Source organism: Haliotis rubra, unplaced genomic scaffold, assembly GCF_003918875.1.
Source record: "Haliotis rubra isolate DU_JTF1 unplaced genomic scaffold, ASM391887v1 Scf534, whole genome shotgun sequence".
NCBI lineage: Eukaryota > Metazoa > Mollusca > Gastropoda > Lepetellida > Haliotidae > Haliotis > Haliotis rubra.
This window is the reverse complement of record NW_025767229.1, coordinates 682,170-704,903: the sequence shown is the minus strand read 5'-3', so window position 1 is coordinate 704,903 and position 22,734 is coordinate 682,170. Positions and strand designations below refer to the sequence as shown.

At 42.4% G+C, this 22,734-nt stretch overlaps 2 protein-coding genes across 2 annotated transcripts in view; one reads left to right on the top strand and one right to left on the bottom strand.

Moving 5' to 3' along the window:
• LOC124253167 (long-chain specific acyl-CoA dehydrogenase, mitochondrial-like) overlaps positions 1-6,492 on the bottom strand; it is a 12,319-nt gene extending 5,827 nt beyond the window's left edge. Inside the window, exons 1-3 of the mRNA XM_046686883.1 lie at positions 5,988-6,492; positions 2,769-2,915; positions 1,639-1,669 (exon numbers count right to left, since the gene is read on the bottom strand). Of these exons, the coding sequence (XP_046542839.1) occupies positions 1,639-1,669; positions 2,769-2,915; positions 5,988-6,421 (612 nt within the window). The 5' untranslated portion in view covers positions 6,422-6,492. The remainder of the gene's footprint in view (positions 1-1,638; positions 1,670-2,768; positions 2,916-5,987) is intronic.
• LOC124253168 (aspartyl aminopeptidase-like) lies at positions 6,357-22,734 on the top strand. Its single transcript, XM_046686884.1, has 15 exons — positions 6,357-6,492; positions 9,021-9,102; positions 9,872-9,960; positions 10,954-11,067; positions 12,042-12,167; positions 12,289-12,413; positions 14,899-14,983; positions 15,265-15,372; positions 15,713-15,790; positions 15,922-16,002; positions 16,213-16,373; positions 19,045-19,084; positions 20,798-20,899; positions 21,482-21,649; positions 21,982-22,734. The coding sequence occupies exons 1-15, from the start codon at positions 6,490-6,492 to the stop codon at positions 22,027-22,029; spliced, it is 1,410 nt and encodes a 469-aa protein (XP_046542840.1). The 5' UTR covers positions 6,357-6,489; the 3' UTR covers positions 22,030-22,734.

The following is a 22,734-nucleotide window of genomic DNA, read 5'->3' as shown; positions in this document are numbered from 1 at the left end:
TGTTCCCAAACTTACAAAACTACAAACGTGAACGCCCAGCAACCCGTGCGTCCCAGCCTGTTCCCAAACCTACAAACGTGAACACCCAGCAACCCGTGCGTCCCAGCCTGTTCCCGAACCTACAAACAACGTGAACACCCAGCAACCCGTGTGTCCCAGCCTGTTCCCGAACCTACAAACGTGAACACCCAGCAACCCGTGCGTCCCAGCCTGTTCCCGAACTTACAAAACTACAAACAATGTGAACGCCCAGCAACCCATGCGTCCCAGCCTGTTCCCAAACTTACAAACCTACAAACAACGTGAACGCCCAGCAACCCATGCGTCCCAGCCTGTTCCCAAACTTACAAAACTACAAACAACGTGAACGCCCAGCAACCCATGCGTCCCAGCCTGTTCCCAAACTTACAAAACTACAAACAATGTGAACGCTTCAGCAACCCTTTAAGTCCCAGCCTGTTCCCAAACCTACAAATGTGAACACCCAGCAACCCGTGCGTCCCAGCCTGTTCCCGAACCTACAAACAACGTGAACACCCAGCAACCCATGCGTCCCAGCCTGTTCCCAAACTTACAAAACTACAAACAATGTGAACGCCCAGCAACCCGTGCGTCCCAGCCTGTTCCCAAACCTACAAACGTGAACACCCAGCAACCCGTGCGTCCCAGCCTGTTCCCGAACCTACAAACAACGTGAACACCCAGCAACCCGTGTGTCCCAGCCTGTTCCCCTTACAACCTACAAACGTGAACACCCAGCAACCCGTGGCGTCCCCAGCCTGTTCCCCGAACTTACAAAACTACAAACAATGTGAACGCCCAGCAACCCATGCGTCCCAGCCTGTTCCCAAACTTACAAACCTACAAACAACGTGAACGCCCAGCAACCCATGCGTCCCAGCCTGTTCCCAAACTTACAAAACTACAAACAACGTGAACGCCCAGCAACCCATGCGTCCCAGCCTGTTCCCAAACTTACAAAACTACAAACAATGTGAACGCCCAGCAACCCGTGCGTCCAAGCCTGTTCCCAAACCTACAAATGTGAACACCCAGCAACCCGTGCGTCCCAGCCTGTTCCCGAACCTACAAACAACGTGAACACCCAGCAACCCATGCGTCCCAGCCTGTTCCCGAACCTACAAACCTACAAACAATGTGAACACCCAGCAACCCGTGCGTCCCAGCCTGTTCCCGAACCTACAAAACTACAAACAATGTGAACGCCCAGCAACCCGTGCATCCAATCCTGTTCCCAAAGCTTCAAACCTACAAATAACATGAACACCCAGCAACCATCTGCACATGTATAGTTATGACTATATGTCTCATCTGCCACACAAGACAGGGCACTGTAGAACCATTGTGCACAGTTCAGTGAGTTGGTTGGTTGTTGTTTAATGCCGCACTCAGCACTATTCCAGCTATATGGTGGTAGTCTGTAACTAGTCTAGACCAGTCAATCTCATGATCAACAGCATGAGCATCAATCTACACAATTCGGATACAATGACGTGTCAGCGAGCATGACCGCCTAATCCATTAGTCGCCTCTTACGACAAGCATGGGGTGAGTTCAGTGCGTAATAACCTTAACAACTAAATATACATGTATAATATTCCATACAACTTGTCTCACCTCTCTGCTAACTTGGCCATCCTTCTCCCATCTGGAAAACAAGGCACAGTTGACTATATTAAACACACTAACATATTTCTTGGTCCCTGTGCACAGTAGTCAAAAGGCAATTCATATATAGACATTGATGATTCTGTTATTCTAGCTGTTAAGAAATCTCTTGTCCATAACTAGTCTTTATATGATTCTGGAGGTAATAATACAGCAACATATCGTCAAAGAAACACACACAAAAAGTGTGATAATCAAGTTTTGAGATCAGCAGCTATTGCTAGTCCTAGTATATTTGTTTAAATTACAGCACAGATAACAAGTGTTTGCCACTGATATGGCAATGTGCCCCGCTGCTAAAGAATGGAATATCTATATTTCAGGGATGACAACAGGAAAATCAAATTTCAGCTGAAATGTTATTGAGGTTTAATCAAATGGGGGCTTGAGGAGGGCACAGAATTGATAAATTTGAAATAAAATCCGCGGAAATCCGCGGATCAGCGGAAAATTGCCATCAATGATATTGACTATTTTTATTTTTTGGTCACATACAAGATGCCTGAAATGACTAGTGCCTGCATAATCACCCAATGTACGCTGTCGACATAATTGAAAACATTGGGTGCAATGTTTTATGAGATATCGCTCTTAAATAAGTTTGAAAAATGGTCAATGTGTCGTGGTGACCTTGAAGATAAGGTCACCCAATTCAACTGGTGCCTGGGTTATCCCCCAATGTAGGTTGTCACCAAATTTGTAGACATTAGGTACAACATTGCATGAGATATCATGTTAACAACATTTTGAAAAGTGGTCAAAGTGTCGTAATGACGTTGAAAAAAAGGTCAAGGTCACCCAAATGGACTGGTGTCTGGGTAATCCCCAATGTAGGCTGTCACCAAATTTGAAGACATTGGGTACAACATGTTAACAAGAATCGGGACGTACGTACGTACGCCGCTGAATACATATTCCCCCGTTCCGAGTTGAGGCGGGGGACAATGAAAAGCTACTAATTGAAGCTGTTTCTAGTGTCATTCGTTATTGATGATCAGCCAATCATGGAACCACATGATAAACCAACATCCATACATCTAAACACAAACTAAACATTATAGAAAACAGCATGTACGTACTGAGCATGGTGAGGAGTTACCTCCTCCTGGAAAAATCTTCTAACACTTTGACGGAAGATGTCATGCTCTTCTGAGAAGATCCTCCTTGTTCCAATATCCATCAAGCTGGAAGCTTGAGATGGCTCAATCCGATGTGGCCCGCCACCACTACAAAACATGTTCCCCATTATACACACCATCAGCACTTTCATAATAATCTAGCAGCTGTTGTCACTTTCATAATAATCTAGCAAGTGTCAGAACAGATTCAGTCATGTCTGTACATAATATATTATGTGAAGAATTGCCTTCAGTTCTTTTTTACATAACAAAAACCATACTTTATCAATTTTACCATATTAAAAATATTATTCCCACACTGCAATACTATATTGCCTCGGGCTGGCTATCAATATAGATCATATTGAGTGATAGTTGTTAACAACAGTCTGTCAACTTGACTTTTGGCTCCCACTTTGTTAGTGATTTCAACTGCATGAGTATGTTTGTATATATGATGAAAGTAACATTTTTGCCATTTGTCTCTTTGACCAGGGGCAGTTGGGTAGCCTATTGGTTAAAGCGTTCGCTCATCACGCTGAAGACCCGGGTTCAATTCCCCACATGGGTACATTGTGTGAAGCCCATTTCTGGTGTCCCCGAACGTGATATTGCTGGATTATTGCTAAAAGCGGCATAAAACTAAACTCACTCACTCACTCACTCTTTGACCAATGTTACAGTTTGTTATCCCAAATAAAGAGTGAATTACTGAATGTCTGTCAACTGACAAAAAGCCAAAAAAAAGCAGTCTGAGAGAAAACAACAGATTTCATGTCATTGCTGTGAGGTGACATAGAGCATCTCACCCGAGTGTCCTTTGATATCAGTGACTGAGTATGGTATTACACCGCTTATAGCAACATTCCACCAACATCACGGCGGGTCCTTTGATATCAAATATATCACCACGAGTTGATAAAGTTACAAATATCAGAGGCTTGCTGAGGAAGTTTTTACTTTTATCAACGAGTGTTGATATATTTGATATCAGAAGACACGAGGGTGAGATTCTATTTATCATCAAAAATCACCCTTCATTAGTTTTCGATGAAAAACGTACATCTCTGAACACGGTACTGCCATTAGACTTGCAGTGCAGCGATGTCATAGCATTGTGACCTCATCAGGCTTTTGACATCACAGCATTGTGAGTCAAGTAAATGATGATGTCAGGGCATTGTACAAAATCTACTGTCAAAATGATATCTCCCAGGAGATATCGCTTGATCTCACACAAGCAATATCTCCTGTGGAACACAGTTTTGGATGATAAATTAATGCATGGATTTCCAACCAAAGCAGCATTCTGAACATAATTTTGAAGCAGTCATTGAATATGGACATACATGTTATGTTACTGTCATGTGAATAAGTTAAAACATTATTTCCTCACAATAGTTTATGTAAGATATTATCTATGACACAATTTTCACATAGATAATCATTAAAAATTCTTCCCATGAATGATATTTCTGATTATCAATCTTTTGCCTGGTGTCAGATCATTAGCACTGATTAGGATTCAGTCAGGACATTGTGAATTTTGACTAGGAACATACCTCAGGCTTTTTTACAAAGGAAGAGGGTGAGTGTATTGCACCACATCAGAAACTGTATAGCTGATAATCCAAGCTAGATGTACTTGCCTGGGATCATCAGGACTAGCATTATCTCAGCTTGTCAGGGCTCCAGATAAGGGCTGTATCGGCGTATGTACGGATAGAAAATATGCACGATACGGTAGGAAATAATTTAGAAAACGTAGCAGATACGCACCACAGCAATGGTGTATGGTCTTAAAATCATTTACAGACATATTTATCTGAAAAAGTATTGTTTTATTTTTTATTTACCTGTTTACACAAGAGTAGCAATGTTGTGGTGCATATATAAAACAAAACACAAGATTACTGATACGTCATTATTTTCCATTCAGTACTCTAAATGTACTCCAGTACTCCTATATTGAAAAATAAGGAGTACGTACTCCTGATATTGAAAAATTATCTGGAGCCCTAGCTTCATATACTTTACCCCAGCAAGATCAACCCCAACACATTAGCTCCTGGCTGTTGTGCACAATAACCGGTATTACAAATGCTGAGCAATGAATTGGCTTAAACACAAGTAGATGTACAGTCATGTCCTGACTGTTGAACCCATCATGGCTCATGGCTGTGGGATATGCCCGTTCACACGAGAAAATAGACTTTCCATCCTAGATCTTTCCTGTTCTAGATTTGAACATATCTGAATCCCTTGCAATCGCAAAGTCATCCAAATCAAACAAAACATGCTTCGAGATGAACCTTCCTTTGCATGGGATGCACTTTAGGTTTTTTCGTGTGTTTTTCTGTGTTTGCCATCTCATGCCAAAGTTTTTCATTCCAACATGAAATAATGGTTTTTATTTAAGTTTTCACTGACGGTGGAAATTAATGCCTGGACATGATAAAAATAATACTATGAATCATGAACTCTCTTAATCAACCAATATTAATAAATATTTGGAAAGTTACCAAATGGCACAAATTTAAAATTTCATAAAATAATTAAGTTACATAATTGATAAAAAACACTAGTTAAAATAATGTTTAACTTTCGCAAGGCATTTCTCCAGCTGGATGAGGCTGGGGTGAGAAACACACAACAATACACAGATGGTCTAAGAAGTTACTCTTCAGATATGTGTTGTTAGTCGTAAAATATCTTGACAAACTTCATGGATAACAACTTGTGAGTGCAACATTTCGATACAGATTCATGTACCGTTACAAGAATCTATATTGAAACGTCGCACTCATGAAATACAAGAAGTTGTTATCCATTAAGTTTATCAGTTTTGTACTTCCCAACTTCTAATATGCCACTCAAAGAAGTAAAATATCTGTTAGGACTAATAACAATAAATGAGTCTCGAATGCAGGAGTAACGTTGTCAATTTTCAAAATCTATTTAAGATATCAAACTAACTCTCAAACAGATTATGAACGTATTGCATATTCGGATGAAAGCTAAAAGGTTTTAAATATACAACCTAAGACAAACATGAAAACAGTGGTTACACATTTACATAACAAGACTGGGGTCGAAGATTGAACTTTGGACCATAGTCTAGAAAACACATTCGCTGCATTTGTTTTCTTTCGTATTTCTATCCGAACAAAAACGTTTTACCTGCTTTCAAGTGTATCTGCAGATGACGTATTCCGCACGCACGGTAAGGCATTATGTGTCCTTGGCTTCAACAAGCTAGCCTGCTTTAAAACTTTACACAATACTTGACGTCCACTCGCCATTTTCGTCTGCTTCTGAAAGAACAGCTCGTTCCCTTGTCGCACATGAGTGCCTGAACCAGCGGTGTTACCAGTTTGGCATGCGGCAGTTAAAACTCTATCCCAGCGCTTGATACTTTCGTTTACGCTCAGTTTGATTGACAGAGAACGACTATCGCTGTAAGGAGTGTGCGGTAGAACAGGCGCACGATATCCGTCTCTCGGCGCTTTTTTGTGCTTTTTATTGTAGACGGAGCACAGTTTAGGGTCCCCAAGCTCCTGCCCGCGACCTAAGGTATAATACGTTATGACAGAGTTTTGACCACACACTGCCATACCAGCGTTGACATTGGCCGGGAAGGGAGATTTCGGAGAGAGGCGGAAACTCGTGACAAGCTTCTCAAATGGTGAGACAGTTTTGTGTTGTCGGAATTACTGGGGCATAAATACTTTCCAGTGTAGTATATATAGGAGTTTTCAGGTCCATATTTTTTGTTTGTTGTTGTTGTTGTTATATTTCAATAAGGACATCGATACAGCCACAGACATGATCCCCCCAACACAACAAGAAAGCCATGATTAGTTCCAGAACAACGTTACATCAACACACAACCGGTTTGAGACCTTGTTTGAAATGAGGCTAGAACAGGAGCAAGCAATACACAAAGTTTCCAAAGAGCACAGTCAGTGCACTACTGAGTGGGTTATAGCTAAAACGGAACCACAGCAGAACGGCACCAAAATCGTGCGGCGAAAACGGCACCGTATTGGCGAAAACGGCTACTGATTTCTGAGCTAAAACGGCACCATATACAAAACACAGTATGATGTTGACTTTTATGTTGTAGTTCGTTTAATTATAACATTAGAATCAACATATAAAAAACACAGTATGACGTTGACTTATGGTTTTTATTTCAGCAAGATATAGCTGGAATATTGCTAAAAGCGGCGTAAAATCATAACTCACACAATCAACCATTACATTAAAATAACAAGATTATAATAAAGACGATAACAAACCGTCAACATAACACATGTTCACACGTCCATATTTGGCCGGATGCTTGAACGATTGGTCCATGGATCATCGCACATCTTGACAGTAGCTGCGACAGAGACAGGTCTCCATCCTTGAATTAACTCCACAATTCGAAAACCTCCTCCTGCCTAGCTGTTGAGGATTTTCGGATGTATGCCTTCAGCCTTCCTTCCTGTATAAGTCTGAGTTGAGTAAATGTACTTAAAACATCAAAGGTTGTGATGTTTTCATGCTAAATTTACAGGCTTTTCCAATCACTCTCGCACAGTAGATGTTTTGACTATCGAAACATTCTACAAGCCGATTATCAGTCAGACTCATTCATTATCTAAACATACTGGAATCCGATTATCAGCTAACACAAACTTTCCAATCACTGTCGGCAGAGTAGACGGCTTCCAAAATTCTGTATTCAGATTATCTAATGACAAATAATGACAAATAAGATGTTCCCAATAATTATAATTTTATTTGGTGCCGTTTTCACCATAAGATTTGTAGCCGGTTTCGCCAAGTGGAGGTTCCGTTATGTCCAAATGGTGCCGTTTTCGCCTGGTGCCGTTTTGCTGTGGTTCCGTTTTAGCCTGCACCCCTACTGAGTACTGTATCCTGGTATCAGGGGTTTTCGACGATGTAAGACAAAAACGTAATTTTTATCTGTAATATCATTTAAAGTTTTAAGTTTACTAACCTTGGGTGATAAGGATATATTCATCTATTTCACACAAAAATATCAAGTGCTTCCTACAAAAATAAGGTTGATGTCGCGTTTCCACCTCCGATCTTACTACCGAAAGTACTGTTGAAGATCAAACAGACACAGGCGCTACAACTGACCTTGGTCGCGCCATACTGGCCAGCAAGAGTATGGTTCCTAGACCTAATGGAAGATCTCGGAAGTCCAACAATCAAGTTACCAGACTGACCGAACCTACTCATACATCCGCACACCAAGCAAGTCCACAGGAACCCAACAGTGTTCCAGCTACACGTGTGGACCGTATCAAAACATGTTTGAAGAAAAGAGGATACTCTGCCAGGGCAGCTAAGGCAGTAACGCTAGCGTTGCGCAGATCTACTCGTAACATGTATGATGACAAGTGGCTGAAGTTTGAGACTTATGTAAGGCGGAAAGACTTCATTGCGATGAAAGCTACTCATCCTCAAGTGGCGGAATACCTGTGTCATCTTAGACAGACCAGACATATGAAAGGTTCGACATTATCTACATACTTCGCCGCCATCAGCACAGTGATTACCATGAAAACAGGCATCAAGTTGACGAAAGTACCAGAATTACTTGCTCTGCTGAGATCTTTTAAATTGGAGGACCAGCAAAAGAAGTTCAGATCTCCAGCCTGGGATCTGAATGTAATTCTACGTCATCTTACCAGTGATGCCTACGAACCTCTAGACCAAACTACCCTCGAGCTGCTGACACAGAAGACTCTGTTCCTGCTTGCGCTAGCCACAGCAGCTCGAATATCAGCGATACATGCGCTGGACTTTGGGCAAACCAGATTCGACAGGGGGCAACATGCTGCAGTTCATCTAGGACTTAGAACCAACTACCTGGTCTGCCAGATAGACAGTTCCACGTACCAGCGCTATCTACAATCCTCGGCCCAGAGGATATAGAAGACCTATCCTTGTGCTCGGTCAGAGCCCTGAAGATATATCTTCAAAAGACTGATACAAGGAGACAAAAATTCAAGCGCCTGTTCATCCCATTATCAACAGAGACATCAGCAGAAGTCTCAAGAACGACCATGGATATTGATGACCATGTCTTTTTGTTCATGTTTGTCATATCAAACACCAGAGACGGACACTGTCGACAGTCACTGTGGTTACCTGAACAGAATGCACTGACTTTATCACTTTCTTTTGCAGGCATCACCAACGAAAGAAACAATCTTGGCCACAGCCAGGAAATTCATCTCTTTCATCAACAAGTGTCCATCTCCATTTCATGGTCAGTAGAACTAGAAATTATAATTTATATGTGCCATCAGTTATGGATAGTTCTGTATTATCGACAATATCAACCCCATTCATAGTCTCATGGCTTTTAGAGAGCCTTACAGCCCGGTACAGGGCTCTTTGTATTGTATATTTTAGGACCAGGCCCCTGATCTAGTGCTTAGTTGATTGTTACTCCTTTACTATAATATAGATTAAGGACAGTTGTAGTCAGTTTGTTGGACGAGGCCCACCAATGACTGGGCATGGTGATACCTCAACACCAAGCCCTGCTCACGTCAGGTATGTGACAAGCACCTCATATAACGTGACAAGCAGATATTCATTGGAAAAACCATAAGGTCTTGATGTCCACTCAGGGCAGCTGACCAGCTTGTATTGGTTGTCACAAGATGCTAGCTGGGCATTCAGGTAACTGGATTTCGTCTGGGTAACGATATGTACATAGCCTATACAGTCAAATCTTTTGTTGAAGTTGGCAAACATTTCAACTGCTGAATAGTTTACACAGAATCTCTCTCTACCAATTCCATAGTAAGACAATCTTTAAACAGATGGTGTGCAAAATCATTTGTCTGCGTTTTGAGATATATAATATTTTTTAACAAGGATAGGTTTGTTTCTCTTGGCTGATCCTTCCTTATCTTAGAAAAAGTTCTCATCAAGTTGGTCATGGCTCAAAATGAGAAGAAATGTCAGAATCTGTAGATGTGACTATACAAGGTGTTATTTTATTCTACTGGAGATGACATTTACTTCAGCTGTGGATGAAGTGAAGCAGAGTCTTGTGGCTGCTGGGTTCACAGAGCTGAAAGATGCAGAACACTGGTCAATCTCCCCAAACAACAAGGTAGGGGTCTCTTGAATACACAGTGAAAAAATGGTCATCATGCAACCACTGGTGAATATGTGAGTGAGTTAAGTTTAAAGCCGCACTCAGTAATATTCCAGCTATTTTGCGGCAGTCTTTAAGTTATCGAGTCTGGACCAGACAATCCAGTGATCAACAGCATGAGCATCAATCTATGCAATTGGGATATGATGACGTGTCAACCGAGTTAGTGAGCCTGACCACCACATCCTGTTAGTCGCCCCTTGCGACAAGCAGACTTACCCAGATCTTCACAGGTCAGCATCCACTGGCTTGATGGAATGATAGTTGAGAGATGCTAGCCTACTTATATAGTCTAAATACTGTCTGAAAGTTCCATATCATGCTAGATTACCCGCCTTACTCACCAGATTTGGCCCCGTCAGACTTCCTCCTGTTCCCAAAAATGAAATAGGAACTAGCCGGTCATCATTTTCCGAGTACATGTTGGCGTCATGTCAGCTGTGGACGACTTTTTCAGGGTGGCTGAAGTAAATTTCTTCCTGACCGGTATCGTGGCCTTGCCACATTGTTGGCAAAAGTGTGTACACATCAAAACGGACTATGTAGAAAAATAGATGGGAGCCATAGACTTTGTGCAAGTCTTGCACAGTTAGGCTTAGAACCTTTCAGCCATCCCTTGTAACATCTGTACCACTGCTTGCATGAGACAGTAATGCATTCCTGACGAGTAATCATTGTTAAAGTCAGTTTTAGGAACTTCTACTGAATCTTGACAGAAATACAGTACAATACCCCCTTACAGTAAAGAAAAGTATAAGTGTACATACTGTAGGTAGCTGTTGTTGTTGAAAGCTGTTGTTGGATTTCTGTCATTAAAAATAATTGGAGAAATGTTAGTACATCTCACTATGCATAGCTCCACTTTTCAAAAGCATCTCTGTTTGATTGTCGTAAATTTTCAGTTTGATAGGTTGAGGTTTTTAGATCATGATGAGTGTTCTGTTTCAGTACTTTGTCACCAAGAATCAGTCCACCATTATTGCCTTTGCCGTAGGAGGCAAGTACAAGCCTGGGAGTCCATTCAGCATTGTTGGGGCTCATACCGACAGCCCTTGCTTCAAGGTAACGTGGACATCTGTCATGAGTCAAGTCAATGTTGTAATCAGACAGTTCTTGCTTCAAGGTAATGTGGACACTTGTCACAATAAGTCAGGTGAATGTTGTAATCAGACAGTCCTTGTTTCAAGGTAATGTGGACACTTGTCACAAAAAGTCAGGTGAATGTTGTAATCAGACAGGCCTTTCTTCAAGGTAATGTGGACACTTGTCACAATAAGTCAGGTCTTATAATCAGACAGGCCTTGCTTCAAGGTAATGTGGACACTTGTCACAATAAGTCAGGTAAATGTTGTAATCAGACAGTCCTTGCTTCAAGGTAATGTGGACACTTGTCACTATAAGTCAGGTGAATGTTGTAATCAGACAGTGCCTGCTTCAAGGTAATGTGGACACTTGTCACAATAAGTCAGGTGAATGTTGTAATCAGACAGTGTAATCAGACAATAAGTCAGTGCCTGCTTAATCAGTCCTTGCTTCAGGTAATGTGGACACTTGTCACAATAAGTCAGGTGAATGTCAGACAGGTGAATGTGGACACTTAGGTGAATGTTGTAATCAGACAGTCCTTGCTTCAAGGTAATGTGGACACTTATCACAATAAGTCAGGTGAATGTTGTAATCAGACAGTCCTTGCTTCAAGGTAATGTGGACACTTATCACAATAAGTCAGGTGAATGTTGTAATCAGACAGTCCTTGCTTCAAGGTAATGTGGACACTTGTCACAATAAGTCAGGTGAATGTTGTAATCAGACAGTCCTTGCTTCAAGGTAATGTGGACACTTATCACAATAAGTCTTGTCAGTGTTGTAATCAGACAGTGCCTGCTTCAAGGTAATGTGGACACTTATCACAATAAGTCTTGTCAGTGTTGTAATCAGACAGTCCTTGCTTCAAGGTAATGAGGACACTTATTAGTCGTCAGTGTTGGAAAGGGTTTTGATGCAGTCATTGATATCCAGAAAATATAATGTTGTAGGTGAAGCCCATCTCGGGGAAGGTGAAGAGTGGCTACTGCATGGTGGGCGTGGAGCCGTATGGTGGGGGAATCTGGCACACCTGGTTTGATCGTGACCTAACAGTCGCAGGAAGAGTCCTTGTCAAGGTGAGACTTTGCTGGTTCAACTGTTTAGAAAATGTTAGTACTGAGTTATAAACAACTTTCACCCAACTCTATGATGATGATCAAGTATGATACAGATTCGACTGCTGATGCAATGTTCCAGGAGGGAGACAAGATCAACCACCGTCTTGTGCACATCCAGCGCCCATTGCTGAGGATCCCCAACCTGGCCATCCACCTGCAGCGGGACATGAACGACAGCTTTGGACCCAACAAGGAGAACCATCTGTAAGTGTTGGGAACAAGGAGGTTCACTTGTCTTAGTGTCCTCACCTCCAGGGGATTCATACACCTCTTGGGTTCCTTCACATCACCTGGGCCTTCATGTCGCTCCAGGTGTCCCCCTCACACCACTTAGGCCTTCACACCCCTGTGTCCCCTCACACTACCTGGGCCTTCACACCCCTGTACGTGTCTCCGTACACCACCTGGGCCTTCACACCGCTCTGGGTGTCCCCTCACATCACCTGGTCCTTCACACAACTCTAGGTCTGCCCTCACATCACCTGGTCCTTCACACCACTCCGGGTGTCCCCTCACACCACCTGGGCCTTCACATCTCTTGGGTTCCTTCACATCACCTGGTCCTTCACGCCGCTCTAGGTGTCCCCTCACATCAACTGGTCCTTCACGCTGCTCTAGGTGTCCCCTCACATCACCTGGTCCTTCACACCGCTCTAGGTGTCCCCTCACACCACCTGGGCCGTTACACCACTGTGGGTGTCCCCTCACACCGCCTGGGCCTTCACCCCACTCTGGGTGTCCCCTCACACCACCTGGGCCTTCACCCCACTCTGGGTGTCCCCTCACACCACCTGGGCCTTCACCCCACTCTGGGTGTCCCCTCGGAACACCTGGGCTGTCACCGCTTTAGGTATACCACTCTGGTATAGTATTCCCAGAAATTATTGAGAAGATCATTGTTTCCTAATGCTGTTATTAGAATTATGAAATAGGTGTTACATTATTTAGTAAGGTACTCAATAAGAATGAACCTTATTACATCAAGAGTTATCTCCCCTGGTGTAGCAAACGGCTGCCTTTGTTGACATAGCAGATTTGACACCAGAAGAGAAAAGAAAACTGGTTCTATATGATTTTTAAAGGGGTGTGACTAATGCAAAAGAGTTAGCTGGTAGACATGACATTCCTCCGTCTACAGTATACAGAACTTTGAAGAATATTCAGTCAGGAGTTTGGATTGAGCACATGACAGGGCCAGGGACGCTAAGGAAGTTGAGCACTGCGGATCACCGGCGACTTGGTCAGATTGTGAGTAGGGGAAAACTGAAAAGCGTTGAGAATATCAGAAATGAGTTGATTCATAGAGGAAGTCCTCAGGTATGTATTGAATCCCTTAGACAAGAATTACAAAGAATTAACTTGTTGAAAAAGCCCAAAACATAGCCCGAAATTTCACATGTAGGGTGTGATATCATCACGCCATCAGAGACGCCGTTGGGTATTTTTACTGGAAATTTGAATCTGATATGGAACGGTATGTTGACATCTTAAATGATCACCTCCTTCCAACAGCCCGAACACTGTATGAAGATCATTGGATTTTCCAGCATGATAACCACCCAAAACACACTGCGGGCTGCACAAAACGGCGGTTACTGTATTGGACAAAAATGTTCAATTTGTAGACTGGCCCAGCTAGAGTCCAGATCCTATTGAGAATGTGTGTCGACTGATCAAGGACAGAATAGACCAATATTGACTTAGCAATATTGAGGATATGAAAAAGAAGTTGTAGAATATTAGGATACGCTGTCACACGATTTCCAACAAACTTTGATCAGTAGTGTACCTAGGTGCATTCAGTCGTGTATTGCAAGGCAAGGAGGTCTCACAAAGTACTGAAAAGACACTTAGGCTGTAAGAGAATATATCTCAACATATTCATTTAAGTATAACTTCTAGAATTTAGATTCATGTATTAGATATTTTCCAAAACAACTTTCTCAATAACTTCTGGGAATACTGTACACTCATGCTACACTTGAGGTCCGCTCATACTTCCTGGGCCTTTGTAGTACTCTTGGTGTTCCCCCATGCTACATAGATTGTATGTAAACAGCAAGGTGAGTCTGTGGCACAGGTACTTTACCATAACCCTGTCCAGGTAATCCACACAGGTTGAGAGACAACACCAAGTCTTAGGCCCATGTACTAGACATGTGAGAGAGTTTAATTTTATGCCGCTTTCAGCAATATTCCAGCTATATGGCGACGGTACTGGACAATACTCCTATCAAGATGAACCTGCACCGTGATCATGTATATAGTCCCAATGATGAAACTTTGACTCATCCGACACTGGAGTGCGCAACTATTTTACCTCTGTTTACTGGCATATTTTGTGTCAAGACTGTTATGTTTTGTCGACGTCGTAACTAACACAAGCAAGGCTCAGGAACATCAACTCAGTTTTACTTCTCAACAGAAAGCATGGCTGATACTGAAAACACGCCAAGTGACATCATGTGACAGCATCGTATAGGGGTTTATCTAAAACTGTACTTTAGATTCCGATTACAGTACAAAGACAGTGACCATTATTTGTAAACATGCTTTGCCCTGTATGACCTTTTTCGGATACAATGTCATCATTGTGTTGTGTTGAGCGGAGGAGCTGTTTGTCCAGCATGACCTGTGAAAGGGTTGTTTCATCCACCATGATCTGCTGGAAGGTGTCATGTGTTTGCAGGTGTCCAGTAATTGCCTCAGCTGTTCAGTCAGAGTTACAGGGCCTCCCAAAACAGTCCGAGGCAGACATCCCACAGAGGAATCAGGTACAAGACAATATCTTTCTCCCTTCAAGAGTGACTCAGTGAGTATGGTTGTGGCTTGTGGCAAAATTCTAGAAAATCATGGCAGCAGGATCAAAAATTGGCTTCACACATTGTGCTCATGAGAGGAGTCTGGCCTCAGGCGTGTTGAAGCCTACCCCGTCTTTGGTTACAGCAGTCGCTTTCAGGATGGTTTAATGCTGTGTGGACGATCAAGTCTTTACTGATATACCAATGTGGCCTGATCCCTGGCAGCTGTGTACACTGTGACTGTGATGTTCCAGGCAGAGAAGCATGCCCCGGCGCTGGTCAAGGTTATCTGTGAGGAGCTGAACATTAAACAAGATCAGATGCTGGACTTTGAGCTCTGTCTGTCTGACACACAGCCTGCGGTAAGTGGCCACTGTAGTAGTCTCAGTTTTCTAATAATTGTGACTGCTGTTGTATCAAGAAATCTTGATTCATTTCGTGAAGTTTTTTTAATTATTAAACATGTTCACTCATATGGAGTGACCAGTCACATAACATAGAGAGGGATGAAAACATGATGTTTGTGTTTGAAGATGGGTTGTGTGTGGATAGGGAACATGGGAGCGGCCTTAAAAAATGTTGCATAAACAGTGGGCAAGGTTCTGAAAATGTGGTACAGTCCCACTTACAGTTTACTTAATGTCCCGTCCTATATACCTGAGCCATGTCTTGTTAGAGGAGTTACTGTATATGTCCTTGCAGGCAATTGGTGGGGCTCTGGAGGAGTTTATATTTTCCCCCCGACTCGACAACCTGTTCAACGCCTATGCTGCATGTGAGGTAAGATCATTTGTACTGAAGCACCTTAAACTGATTCACTCAGAGCTAGTTGTAAGGAAGACATTGCCAGTGTCAACTGTGGCTAGCTTTGGAGGGTATTGTTCAGCAGTTAACCTGTCTGTATGCTCCAGGCACTGATTGAGTCCTGCAGTAACGGGAGTCTTGCAGCGGACCCCAGCATCCGAATGATCAGTCTGTTCGACAACGAGGAGGTAAGTGACCTTATACTCATTTGGAATTTGAAGATATTTATCAATACATAAGATTATTCTGTCTTGGTAATTGTCAACAGGAGGACAGTTGGGATTGCTTGCTGTCAGTACATGCTCTTGTGATCTGAGTGTGTTGTAGTACCTTGTGATAAGTCTTCTACATTGTTTCAAATTGGGCACTATCAAAAAACAATTCATTCGATCATACAGGTCGGGTCACAGAGTGCACAGGGAGCCCAGTCTACATTTCAAGAACTGGTTCTGCGTCGCATCAGCTCAAGCCCAGACAACCAAACAGCCTTTGAGGAAGCCATTGCTAAGTCGTACATGATCAGCGCTGACCAGGCCCACGCTGTCCACCCAAACTACTCGTGAGTGGAATGTTTTGTTAGTCCTGCTTTACTGCATACAATCAACCTTCAAGTTTTTTCTGTATATCTAAAATAACCGTATATGTTTCTCACCTAATGCTGTATTGCACTCAGTTGAGAATGTCGCCATTATGAATATTTGAATATAGCCAGTACAGTACTTCATGCATTGTTTATTTAGTATTAACAGGCTGACTCAAAGTGTCAATCGAAACAGATATAGATAACCAATTTTGAAAAAAGTATCGCAACACCTATGAATTTTAACCACGATATAGTCATAAATGTGTTTGTTTGTAAGATTATTTTGACCCTTTGGGTGCACCATGCAACAATTCTAGGTAATGCACATGCTATGATCAAAGCATATGGGGCATATATATGTCGTTGTTTAGGCTTTGATGAACATTGACTTCTAATCTAATCAAACTGGCAATTAGCAATGTGTAAGAAGAACATAGAAGCTTCCTCTTCAGTTTGCCTGTGGTTTAAAAGTTTGAAGCCAGTTTACTGAACTTCTCTACACAGTTCTAGCATTGTCGGCTTCACTGTGTGGAGCTCTGTTGTCTGTCCCGTCTAGTTCCTTACTGTGAGATTCATATTTGTTTTTATGTGTGCACTTACGCCATTTACAAATTGTCACAGTCAAGGAGCAAGTAAAAATATTGATGATGAAAATATTTCCTGGAGGTACTGTGTTTTAGTGTGAGACTCACTGTATTGAACACAAGGGAGAGAAGCTATATTCGAGAGATTATCTGTATTGAACACAAGGGAGAGAAGCTATATTCGAGAGATTGTCTGTATTGAACACAAGGGAGAGAAGCTATATTCAAGAGATTGTCTCTATTGAACACAAGGGAGAGAAGCTATATTCGAGAGATTATCTGTATTGAACACAAGGGAGAGAAGCTATATTCAAGAGATTGTCTCTATTGAACACAAGGGAGAGAAGCTATATTCAAGAGATTATCTGTATTGAACACAAGGGAGAGAAGCTATATTCAAGAGATTATCTGTATTGAACACAAGGGAGAGAAGCTATATTCGAGAGATTGTCTGTATTGAACACCAGGGAGAGAAGCTATATTCGAGAGATTGTCTGTATTGAACACAAGGGAGAGAAGCTATATTCGAGAGATTGTCTGTATTGAACACAAGGGAGAGAAGCTATATTCGAGAGATTATCTGTATTGAACACAAGGGAGAGAAGCTATATTCGAGATTGTCTGTATTGAACACAAGGAGAGAAGCTATATTCGAGAGATTATCTGTATTGAACACAAGGGAGAGAAGCTATATTCGAGAGATTGTCTCTATTGAACACAAGGGAGAGAAGCTATATTCAAGAGATTATCTGTATTGAACACAAGGGAGAGAAGCTATATTCGAGAGATTGTCTGTATTGAACACAAGGGAGAGAAGCTATATTCGAGAGATTGTCTGTATTGAACACAAGGGAGAGAAGCTATATTCAGAGATTGTCTGTATTGAACACAAGGGAGAAGCTATATTCTGAGATTGTCTGTATTGAACACAAGGGAGAGAAGCTATATTCGAGAGATTGTCTGTATTGAACACAAGGGAGACAAGCAATATTCGAGAGATTATCTGTATTGAACACAAGGGAGAGAAGCTATATTCGAGAGATTGTCTGTATTGAACACAAGGGAGAGAAGCTATATTCGAGAGATTGTCTGTATTGAACACAAGGGAGAGAAGCTATATTCGAGAGATTGTCTGTATTGAACACAAGGGAGAGAAGCTATATTCGAGAGATTGTCTGTATTGAACACAAGGGAGAGAAGCTATATTCGGAGATTGTCTGTATTGAACACAAGGGAGACAAGCAATATTCGAGAGATTATCTGTATTGAACACAAGGAGAGAAGCTATATTCGAGAGATTATCTGTAATGAACACAAGGGAGAGAAGCTATATTCTTGTCTGTATTGAGGGAGATTGTCTGTATTGAACACAAGGGAGAGCTGTATCTGACAGACTGATTGTTTGAACACAAGGAGATTGCTCTATCTGACAGACTGATTGTATTGAACACAAGGGAGAGAAGCTGTATCTGACAGACTGATTGTATTGAACACAAGGGAGAGAAGCTGTATCTGACAGACTGATTGTATTGAACACAAGGGAGAGAAGCTGTATCTGACAGACTGATTGTATTGAACACAAGGAGAGAAGCTGTATCTGACAGACTGATTGTGTTGAACACAAGGGAGAGAAGCTGTATCTGACAGACTGATTGTGTTGAACACAAGGGAAGCTGTATCTGACAGACTGATTGTACACAAGGGAGAGAAGCTGTATCTGACAGACTGATTGTATTGAACACAAGGGAGAGAAGCTGTATCTGACAGACTGATTGTATTGAACACAAGGGAGAGAAGCTGTATCTGACAGACTGATTGTGTTGAACACAAGGGAGAGAAGCTGTATCTGACAGACTGATTGTGTTGAACACAAGGAGAGAAGCTGTATCTGACAGATTGATTGTGTTAAACACAAGGGAGAGAAGCAATGGGTCTCCAGTATCACTAATGTTTCTGCTGTGTTTTACTCATGAAACCCTCATGTCATTGTCCAGATGGTTGGTGATGATTTACTTACAAACCTGAGACATAATGAATGATCTGTGATATTTGTTCTTCTCCAGAGAGAAGCATGAAAGCAACCACCAGCCATCATTCCACAAGGTGAGTAGGCACACAGCCAGCATTCTACAAGGTGAGTAGACACACAGCCGTCATTCCATCTATTGAATAGGCACACAGCCAGCATTCCATATATTGTGTAGAAACACAGCCAGCATTCCATCTATTGAATAGACACACAGCCAGCATTCCATCTATTGAATAGACACACAGCCAGCATTCCATATATTGAGTAGGCACACAGCCAGCATTCCATCTATTGAGTAGAAACACAGCCAGCATTCCATCTATTGAATAGACACACAGCCAGCATTCCATGTATTGAGTAGACACACAGCCAGCATTCCATCTATTGAGAAGGCACACAGCCAGCATTCCATTTGCTGAGTAGACACACAGCCAGCATTCCATATATTGTGTAGGCATACAACCATCATTCCATATGCTGAGTAGACACACAGCCAGCATTCCATCTATTGAGTAGGCACACAGCCAGCATTCCATCTATTGAGTAGAAACACAGCCAGCATTCCATCTATTGAGTAGACACACAGCCAGCATTCCATCTATTGAGTAGGCACACAGCCGGCATTCCATATGCTGAGTAGACACACTGCCAGCATTCCATCTATTGAGTAAACACACAGACAGCATTCCATCTATTGAGCAGGCACACAGCCAGCATTCCATATGCTGAGTAGACACACTGCCAGCATTCCATATGCTGAGTAGGCACACAGCCAGCATTCCATCTATTGAGTAGGCACACAGCCAACATTCCATCTATTGAGTACACACACGGCCAGCATTCCATATGCTGAGTAGGCACACAGCCAGCATTCAATCTATTGAGTAGGCACACAGCCAGCATTCCATCTATTGAGTAGGCACACAGCCAGCATTCCATCTATTGAGTAGGCACACAGCCAGCATTCCATCTATTGAGTAGGCACACAGCCAGCATTCCATATGCTGAGTAGACACACTGCCAGCATTCCATATGCTGAGTAGGCACACAGCCAGCATTCCATCTATTGAGTAGGCACACAGCCAACATTCCATCTATTGAGTACACACACGGCCAGCATTCCATATGCTGAGTAGGCACACAGCCAGCATTCCATCTATTGAGTAGGCACACAGCCAGCATTCCATCTATTGAGTAGGCACACAGCCAGCATTCCATCTATTGAGTAGGCACACAGCCAGCATTCCATCTATTGAGTAGACACACAGCCAACATTCCATATACTGAGTAGGCACACAGCTAGCATTCCATCTATTGAGAAGGCACACAGCCAGCATTCCATATATTGAGTTGGCACACTGCTAGCATTCCATATTCTTAGTAGGCACACAGCCAGCATTCCATATTCTGAGTAGACACACAGCCAGCATTCCATCTATTGAGTAGGCACACAGCCAGCATTCCATCTATTGAGTAGACACACAACCAGCATTCCATATTATGAGTAGGCACACAGACAGCATTCCATCTATTGAGTAGACACACAGCCAGCATTCCATCTATTGAGTAGGCACACAGCCAGCATTTCATTTACTGAGTAGGCACACAGCCAGCATTCCATCTATTGAGTAGGCACACAGCCACCATTCCATCTATTGAGTAGGCACACAGCCAGCATTCCATATTTTAAGTAGGCACACAGCCAGCACTCCATATATCGGGAAGCAACCCAACCATCATTCCATATTTTAAGTAGGCATAACTTTGCTTGTTTATTTTTTTTCAAGGGAATTGTCCTGAAGTTCAATTGTAACCAGCGCTATGCAACAACTGCAATCACTGCTACAATTCTGAGAGAGATAGCCAAGCGGGTTGGAGCTCCCCTGCAGGTAAGTTATCACATGTGTCAGTACAGGTGTGTGGTGAGGGATGACATATGTCTGTCTTACAGGTAAGAGACAACAGGTGTCAATGAGTGTGTGACAATGGGTGTGATGTCAGGCGTTATTGAATGGGTGTGATGAAGGGTCAAAGATGACTGGTGTCAGTACAGGCAGGTAATGAAGACAGATGTAATGATGAAAGGCTGACTAACATTTACACTATTACATCTGGAAAATGAAGTTGATGTCAACGTCTATAAATGTAAATGCTTGAACAGAGACAATTTTTTCAAGGACATGTCAAGCTTGGATTATGTATTGACAGTCAAAGTTCAGAGATTACTTGTGGAGGAAGACCTTGGGCCTACTTCCTATATCAGCCATGCTATATCCAATCTGTGTCACAAGTCTTTGTGAAAGTGACAATTGTAAGGTGATTATTAAGTTGATTGTATGCACATGAGATTGAATGTAACTTAGCTTGCTCTGTGCAGGTGGGCCCAGATCAGTTCTGGGTCAGTATTTACAAGACTGGCAGATTAATGAAGGGTGTACCAACACTATAGACAGATGATGTGTAATTCACAGGACATTGTGGTGAGGAACGACTCTCCGTGTGGGTCCACCATCGGCCCGATCATGTCTGCCAAGCTGGGGATGCAGACCATTGATGTGGGGACGCCCCAACTCAGCATGCACTCCATCCGGGAGATGGGATGCACGTCCAGTGTCCACCAAGCCATCGTGCTGTTCCAGGTAAACCATGCTTCATGCGATGTACGGTGTTTTTACTATGTATATGATATTGGCTGTAATATCATACAAACCTTCCAAAGGCTATTATGTCAGATGAACCGTGATGGAACACCTGTCCTGATGGTAGGGGTCTGTGCTCATGAATTATGTCAGATGTACCGTGATGGAACACCTGTTCTGATGGTAGGGATGTGTGCTCATGGATTATGTCAGATGGAACACCTGTCCTGATGGTAGGGATCTGTGCTGATGCTATCAACCACTAGGTTGCATGCTCATTTTCTGCATTGGTATCTCTGTAACATTGCTCACTCACTCACTCACTGTTGCAGGGTTTCTTTGAGCACTATCCAGCAGTAGCTGACTCCCTCAACTTCTAGACCACATCCATGGAACGACCCATCAGAAAGACATGCCATCACAACTTCACATCATGGCACATGACCTGACATCTTTAGTTTGTCACTATCTATGCAGAATTTCTGATGTCACCATTAATAACTCACAGCAGTACCTCAACAAGGATCTGTGAATGGCTTTATTTCTTAATGAATGTTTTAGTAAAACTAGTATTTATTTGTTAAGTATTTATGAATGTAGCATAAATGTTTCTTATATTGTATGGAATTGTTATGGTCACAAGTGGTGTTGATTTCCTGTGTGGTGTAGGAATGGTAGTGTATGTCACAGTGAAGCCACTATGTTCTTGCACTTCCTGGTCTGTCCAATGACCTTCACCTTGTTTCAGTGTGTAGATCGCGTGACATTCAAGATCCATTCAGTCAGAGATGTCTTCATGATACCATTCTCGGTGTTCGGTTAGACAGAGAAATGTCAACACCTACAGAACAAAGACGGTGGAACAAGGTTTTATGATGTCTCACACCACAGTTGTTAATCTGAGTACTTAGGAAAACAATTTGAATCAAACCAATCTCCTGACATTTACCTGTAGTGCTCATTCCATATGAAACCCTATTTGTTATATTTATATATACAGATGTCAAGAGTGCCTAAAAACCTATTTTTGGCCAGAGATGCCTACACTCAAGTACACTGTATTCTATTAAAGTGCTTATCGTGAA

What these genes read in the sequence shown, in the direction of transcription:
- LOC124253168 (XM_046686884.1), top strand. An exon ending in CAGGAAGAGTCCTTGTCAAG is followed by an intron (nt 12,168 to 12,288) that starts GTGAGACTTTGC and finishes GCAATGTTCCAG; the next exon opens with GAGGGAGACAAGATCAACCA. An exon ending in TGTCTGACACACAGCCTGCG is followed by an intron (nt 15,373 to 15,712) that starts GTAAGTGGCCAC and finishes ATGTCCTTGCAG; the next exon opens with GCAATTGGTGGGGCTCTGGA.